This window comes from Pseudophryne corroboree, chromosome 5, assembly GCF_028390025.1.
Source record: "Pseudophryne corroboree isolate aPseCor3 chromosome 5, aPseCor3.hap2, whole genome shotgun sequence".
NCBI classification, from domain to species: domain Eukaryota; kingdom Metazoa; phylum Chordata; class Amphibia; order Anura; family Myobatrachidae; genus Pseudophryne; species Pseudophryne corroboree.
In genome coordinates, this window is record NC_086448.1 from 253,549,563 (window position 1) to 253,557,418 (window position 7,856).

General features: G+C 41.6%; 1 protein-coding gene across 1 annotated transcript; it reads right to left on the minus strand.

The window, feature by feature from the left end:
* Positions 1–2,072: 2,072 nt before the first annotated feature.
* On the minus strand, positions 2,073–7,386 carry EOMES (eomesodermin). Its single transcript, XM_063924863.1, has 6 exons — positions 6,391–7,386; positions 5,918–6,072; positions 5,397–5,518; positions 3,855–4,013; positions 3,663–3,724; positions 2,073–3,414 (listed from the first exon to the last, which is right to left on the minus strand). The coding sequence occupies exons 1-6, from the start codon at positions 7,170–7,172 to the stop codon at positions 2,676–2,678; spliced, it is 2,019 nt and encodes a 672-aa protein (XP_063780933.1). The 5' UTR covers positions 7,173–7,386; the 3' UTR covers positions 2,073–2,675.
* Positions 7,387–7,856: the final 470 nt, after the last annotated feature.

A 7,856-nucleotide genomic window follows, 5' to 3' on the forward strand; every position in this document is an offset into this window, starting at 1 on the left:
AAGGAATACATTCGGCTACTTGACCTTATCTGATAAGAACTGTAAACAAGCATTCAAGAAACAGACCCTTGATCTTACTTTAAATATAGACTTGTTTATCAGTGTCATCCTAGGAGAATTAATTAGATACATTTATTCACAATTTGGTGTCTGACACTACATTTTAGGAATGCCTTATAATCACAAGGTGTTAATTGGGGCCAGTCAAGCACTTATGTTTCCATTAAACAGTGTGAGGAGTTTTACAGAGCTCATTTTCCCCTATTTAAAATTATACTTCTATTTTCATTCCACTGGGGGCTCTTCCGTTATGCTATGGGTATGTTTAGATTATTGGTCTCTTTTTAAATATTGCGATTTCAGTTCTAGTGACAGTTGAAGGGACTGATGAAATGTAAATGCAACATTAAAATATGACTTTTGATTGTTTAGTTATCTATAAGCAATAGGTGATATATTAAAAACAAACAAACAAACAAACAAACAAACAAACAAACAAACACGAATTAAAAATCTTGTGATAAAGAAACGTATTTTACATTTCTAAAATCACCACCCACCTTTTTATTCTAATTTTCTCTCTTGTACCACAAGCAGTTTAATCTAATTAATTTCTGCATTTCCTACACTTTAAAGTGTAATAATGCAAATCTTATAGTGAATAGAACAATGGGAACCAGTAATTTCATTTCACAGTAATTACATATACAAAACATAACAAACAACAACAACAACATACTGTAAACCTAATGCGTATCCTTCTAGGTGCATTGTGGCTGTAGATTTTAATGTAGCCCATTAAATGTTACTTTATATGCTTCAGTTAAATAACGTGTTAAATGTCTTGAACATTCTGATGTGTGTTCGTTGTAAACTAAGATATATAAACTAATGAACATTATTACAAAAGAAGAAAACGTTGCAAACAATATCTTTAACATCATCTTCATATAACTATTCAAACGTTTTCCAACGAGTAACATATTGGTAACCTTAACAAAATAATAGTGCCAACTCTAACTAAATAAGGGTAAATGGTGTATGTTCGTGTATGTGTGTGTTTATATCTGTGTACGTGTGTGTGTGTGTGTGTGTGTGTGTGTATACATATCTTACATTTATTTATGCTCAGTTATGTAACATATTTGTGTATGTAACATACAAACTAGATCGAATCCAATTACAACAATTAAGTGTTTTAAGCAACATTAAACAGATTGAGCTTTACTTCCCTGTAACTAAAATTAATCGAAATAGAGATGTCACTAATTGTGTTTCTACTTATGTAGACTGTTTTATTTTCCAACTTTGCATATATGGATATATGGATACACACACACACACACACACACACACACACACACACACACACACACACACACACACACACACACACACACAGGATCAGCGTATAGAAATTAATCAGTATATAAATACAGTATTTAACCTGAAATGCAAATGAAATAGGAGCGGTAAAATTATTATACTTAAACTCAAACACCTACAGGCATACCCCAGCCACACATTATATGTGTATTTATCATATGTAGTCTTCGACATATAACATTACTCCTATAACCGATTATCTATTTCCTTCAGTATGTTTTTCTTTATTAATGCTAGTTCTTCTAATCAGTTATTATTTCAGTTTCTTGTGTCTCAGCGTAGCTTGCTTCGATTTTCCTTTACATTGTTTAATTACATAAGCAATGTATTTGCGAGAGCTAGAAGAATTACGTTCAAAAAGTTTATGTAATATATTGATAACTTCCTTAAATTAAGTTTTTGGTTTCTTGCAAATGACCTTGAATGCCCCAAGTGAGGTAATCGACTGAAAGTTAGGTGTCAGTACTATCTAAAATCGTTGACTTCTTCCTTCCTCCATATTTATTGTGAGTTGTGACATACCCGTGTAAAATGAGGTGATGAAGAAAGAGAGATCATTCGACATTATAAAGTACTTGTTTAAAAAAAAAATATCTGATTAATACCAACATGAATTATCTAATTATCGCAGAGGCAATACATTTATTAAAAATGGCAAAGCATTATATACATAAAAAGGTTAAAACTCACAATATCATCCGGATCAATAATGAACTTTACATTTTTTACAATATTTGTCACAATAGACAATTTTTAATTTTTGTGTCGCTTCTTTTTAAATATATTCTTTTCAAAGACTTCATAGAAAATGCACTCTGAGTCTTTGTCTATAGATTTGTTTTCGTGTACTACCCATTACACATTGTACAACAGAACAGTGCATGTAAAGTCTTGAAAAGCAATAAAAATAAAGACACATACAGTAACTGCATACAATATATTATACTCCACAATATGCAACAGTATATTTACACAATATTTACATTGATTTTCCTTCATAAATATATCACATAAGAAAAGGAAAAAAAAAGACAAATCAAGCAGATTTTATCCACTTTAAATTAAAATACTGTCAAGTTTAGAATTCAGGATGTGACAAGTTCGGACTGGCAGCAGTTAGACCTTTGGCCCTATCAGCCTAGAGAACAGTACACCAGTTGTTTGTTGTTCTTTTGTTCTCCAGATGAAAGGCAAAGCCACACTTTTTTGGCATTTAATGCTAAGATCCACCCTGTGATCGACATGGTAACTTACAAGCCATACATCTATTGATATGGAGAATAATTATTTTAAGAACTAGAATAAAAGGAATAGTAGCCTAAGCTTTTGGAAGCATCTTTGTAGTCTTCACTTGCAATGTCCTCACATTTTATAGGGGGGGAGTTTTCATTGCTGGAAGTGCTAGGGGAGAGACGCCTTCTCTTACAGGCTCCCGTGTACACTCCAGAATCGTTTGAGTCTAGAGACTTTAAAGAAGGAGGTGTTTCCACCCAAGACGAACTTATTTCTTCCTTCACTTTGTCCTTAGGGAGGAGATCTTCAGAGAAGCCTGACGGACTTGACCTTGAGGACCAAGGTAGACCTGTTGCCATTTTCCTCTGATAAGGAGAACCTCTGCTGCCCCAGCCTGTCATAGAAGCAAAGGCTGCATCTGGGTAGTATGCCATGGGGTGTGAGGTTTGGATGGGCAAGGACTTTATGCCATAGGTGAGAAGAGAGCTGGAAGTGTAGTCTGTGTCATATGGACCCATGTCCAGCTTGTTGGCGGCAGCTTGTTGGACAGGGGTCACAAACCACCTTTGGGGAGGAGCTGTGACCACTTCTTCATTGGCCTGGGGCGACAGGAGGCCACTGGTCTGGGGCACAGTCCTCTCACCGCTGTAGTACCTGGTGGGTGGCAGGTTGTTGACATATTGCTCCTGGAAGAAGGGCTGGACGCTGTACCGGGCCCCAGGCACTATCTGGTGGGATCTAGGAGAATCCGCAGGAGATGGAGTTAATCGGTCACTTTCTGAGGCCGTGTACATGCTACAGGAGGAATAAAAACCCGATGTGACTATGACAAGCATGAATATGTATTTTTATAGGTCACCTAGCAATAACAATTATTTACCAAGGTGACAAAATTACCAGTGTTCTGGTAATTACAGATGATCTAATAGATGATCAATATAGTTAGACTAACCCGCATCACAAAAAGTATTAATGAAACGAAGTACAGTCATACCAAGGCATACTGTAGGTGATGGGACTCAAAATAAAGAAGTATTACTTACGAGTCATAGTTGTCTCTAAAGCCTTTTGCAAACGGGTTGTGATCAATTTTCAGTTGAGTTATCTAAAAATAATAGAAAAGTAAATATTATGAATTATATTACACAAACGTGGCTATATGTAGTCTGGTGCACAGTCTCTCTCTCTCTCTCTCTCTCTCTCTCTCTCTCTCTCTCTCTCTCTCATGCTCTTACATCTGTATTCTGGTATGCTGTTACAGCAATGAACTGGGTTTCAGGGAAGGTGAAGGTCTGAGTCTTCGCAGAGTCATTCAGGTCTTCTACTCCATCTTCACTCACTTCTACAATATGGAGACGGGGCTGATACTTGTGCAGAGACTGCAGAACTATCATCTAAGGAACGACAGGCAGCCTATGTTAGATGATCACTCTTCTGATACTAAAACTGATTAAAATTTATTTTTTTTTAAATCAGGAAGCTACAAGTATATCAGATATTAGTAACAATTGTAAACGGAGGACTATGCAGTGAGGCAGAGGGTAAGCTTGATGTGGAGACAGATGGTTAGGTGAAATGAGAGTAAGAACAGTAGATAAATGAGGAGATAGAAGAGTAATATGCAGGCGTTGAGCAATTGGCTCAGAAAGTCAGCTAATTGGGCGACCGCTGAGCAAGGGGAGAAAGATAAATGGGTAATATATGCATGGACAGTGACAGATTGTAGGTGGGTGTCACCAATCGTTACTAGAAAGAGTGTGTGGAGTCAAAGAAATGAGACCTATAATTAGATGTGTGGTGAGAGCTGACTTACAGGTGAAACGTATAACTGTGCGGTGAGGGTGACTCACAGGTGAGGAGCTGTAACTGTGTGGTGAGTGGGCTAACTCACAGGCGAGGAGCTGTAAGTGCGCGGTGAAGGCTGATTCACATTGGCTGACAGGCGTGCTATAAGTGCGTGATAAGGTCTAACTCAAAGGTGATGAGCTGTATGTGTGGTGAGGGCTAACGCACAGGTTAGGAGCTACAAGTTTGACTCCCAGGTGAGAAGCTATAGTGTGTGGTAGGCCTGACTCCCAGGTGAGAAGCTATAGTGTGTGGTAAGGGGTGATTCCCAGGTGAGAAGCTATAGTGTGTGGTAAAGGCTGACTCCCAGGTGAGAAGCTATAGTGTGTGGTAAGGGCTGATTCCCAGGTGAGAAGCTATAGTGTGTGGTAAGGCTGACTCCTAGGTGATAAACTACAGTATATGGTGAGGGTTGATCCACAGATTAGGAGCGAAGAAAGCGTAAAGTACATGTGAGAAGAGAATGAATTTTCCTAACGCTAGTCCGGGGTATTTATGAAATATTGGGGAGAGAGAAAATTGTGAGAGATACCAACTATCACTGTCATTGTCACTTTTCAAACACAGCCTGTAAAATGTAAATTAGAAGCTGATTGGTTAGTACTTTTTCTTTCACAATTATATCTCTCTCCAAACTTTGATAAAGACATATATAGATCAAAAGGCGTTTTATCTTCTTTATCACTATATGTTACAATTAATCAATGAAACCTCATATACACTGTCATAATTATTTAACTGGTAAAGTACAAAACCTAAAACATCATCTTTACCGCTTGCCAGGTACGTAATATAGCGTCAGTAATCTGCCGCATTTCCTTATAATTTCACAAGAACATACGTACGAACAGAATCCTCATGAGGGTTATATGCACAGAACGCGGCTACGGTATGTATCACAGATCGCTGTCCATAGCGTTGCAGCCACTTACCTGAGTGTTGTTATTATTAGCCCCTTTGTTGTTTGTCAGTTTCAGTTTCCCAAACGAAATCTCCTGTCGCATCCAGTGAGCCCCTGTATTTGGGGACTCGGGGTGCACATAGACCTTGTTTCCTATAAAGATATGGTAGATGCCGGTTACACAGAGAATTGCATTGTCCAGAGCCTTATATGTTCATGATTAATATATGATGACATTCTACATCACTACGACTTCTACAAGTGCCTTGGAATTAGCACCATGTAAACGGCTGACCTGTATCATTCAACTGTCGCCTGTGTTTCATAGAAGTTCTAATCAATTACCCCCTTACATCATTAATGAACCCGCATTATAACACGCACTTTCTTGTGAGAGAGAGAGAGAGAGAGAGAGAGAGAGAGAGAGAGAGAGAGAGAGAGAGAGAGAGAGAGAGAGAGAGAGTACTTCTGGAAAAACATGCTGAAACCTGTAGTTCCACATTATACTTAAGAGACAGTTTCCCTATATCTGCTTTGTCTCAGGGGGCTTACCTTGCATATTGTTGTCGGCTTTACCACAAGTCACCCACTTGCCCCCTTGAAATCGCCAGTGATTGGGGTCTGCCAGAACCACCTCTACAAACACGTTATAATGGGCTGTCGGATTTAATCCAGTGATGTTGAAACTCAGGAATGGAAACATCCTCCTGTAACATGGTGTCAATAAAACGTTACAATAAACTTCATGTAAAGAATCCAAAGTCACAGACAGAATATTCCTGCACTCACACGGGACTAATTATAGAAATAGTGTAATATTACTGGTCATATATTGGGGAACACACACTCAGGGACAGGGTCAACCTAAAACACTTTGTAATCCTACATCTGGTCTATACTGCACTGCAGTTCTCCAATTCTCCAGGTTACCTATAGACAGTAGCAACCTGCTATAAAGCTGTGACATTATTACTGCCACACACGTGTTATTACTAATATGTAGAAGAGCCCTGGCTGGCACTCACCTGCCCTGCTTGGTAATAATCATCTCCGTCTGATGCCGGTGGAACTTCAGCCACAGGGGGCGATTACAGAGGTATACCTGTGCCCGCACACCGGTCCCACCGCCGGGGAGCCCCAGCGCACTCAGCCCACTGCCAGTGCCCGCAGCCGGGTAGGGACTGTACATGCTGGCGGGGGCCTGGCTGTACTGGTAGCCGGTGGAGTACTGAGGACGGGAGGGGCAGACTGGAGGGGAGAAGCCGGCCGGAGGAAGCATGCTGCTATACCCCCCGTACCTGGATGCCCCCCCTGCCGGGTACATGGCGCTGTGCTGCGGCGGGGCATAGGGGAAGATGGAGCAGGGAGAGGCCAGCTCTGCTCCCCCGGTCTGCTGGGGCTGCTGCCCCTGGGACTGTAGGTAGTAGCGCTCAGACGCTGCCTGTAGGGTGTTCTCCAGATAACGAGGAGCCGAGGTGGGTGGCGCGGATCCCAGATCCTCCTCTCCGACCGGGGAGCCTTTCCTGGCGCTGTCCACTAAGGGCTTGGCGGCTGGGAAGCCCTCGCTGGCCTCGCTGAGCATGGTGTTAGCGGCGGCGCTGGTGCTGCCTGCGTCCCGGGGGCTGTCTAGGTGCAGGCCCCTGGGGTACTTCTTTTGCTGCTGCTGCTGTTGCTGGCCTTTGTGCTGACCCACGCTGAAGTCCAAGCCCGGGCTCTGGGCGGCGCTGTTTGGGTCCCCGGGCAGAGGGTAGAAGGTGTGGGGCAGGTTAGGGGCAGAGCTGGTGAGAATCTGCTCTCCAAGCTGCATCCTCTAGCTGGCTGAGTCTGCTCTCACGATCTGTCCGGCTGGGTTGATCCAGGCACCATGCACCCTTTGGTAGAAACAAGCTGTACAATGTCCTATCAGTGCAGTATGTGATCCATAGGAGCCCTGGCTGGCACGGCAAATAACTGGTTACAGAAGAGGATGATGATAATGGTGATGATGACACAGCCCACAGAAGTTACAGGTCCCCACACTATGAAAGGGAAAAATCAAATGTGTCAAAACGCAGCCTGGCTGACTTTATATACTGTCGTTTCTTTCACACCTCCATTAGGGCTAATGATTCCAGGGAGGGGCTTGTTGCCTCTTTCATGGTCAGACACAGAGAGGAGGACAAGAGAAAAACAGCCTCTCTGCCTCTGGATTATTGGTTGCTTTCTGTGACACTAATTTAATTAGACAATTCCTAATTGGAACATGTCACCTGTGCCTCTCTCACTGGCTGTTGAGCAGAGGAGATCAAATACATTGCAAGCAATTATTTCCATCCTAAATTCCCTGAAAGGGAGAGGTTGTGGGATTTATAAACTTTTATGAAAGCGATTCTAAGTTGTTTAAGAGCAACCTCCTTTGTGAGGGTCTGTGTGCATCAGGCAGGCCTTTCATTTCGGCTTGTGGGACCAGTAACACAGACAATGTCTGTGGGATAAGTGTGGAATATGCAGC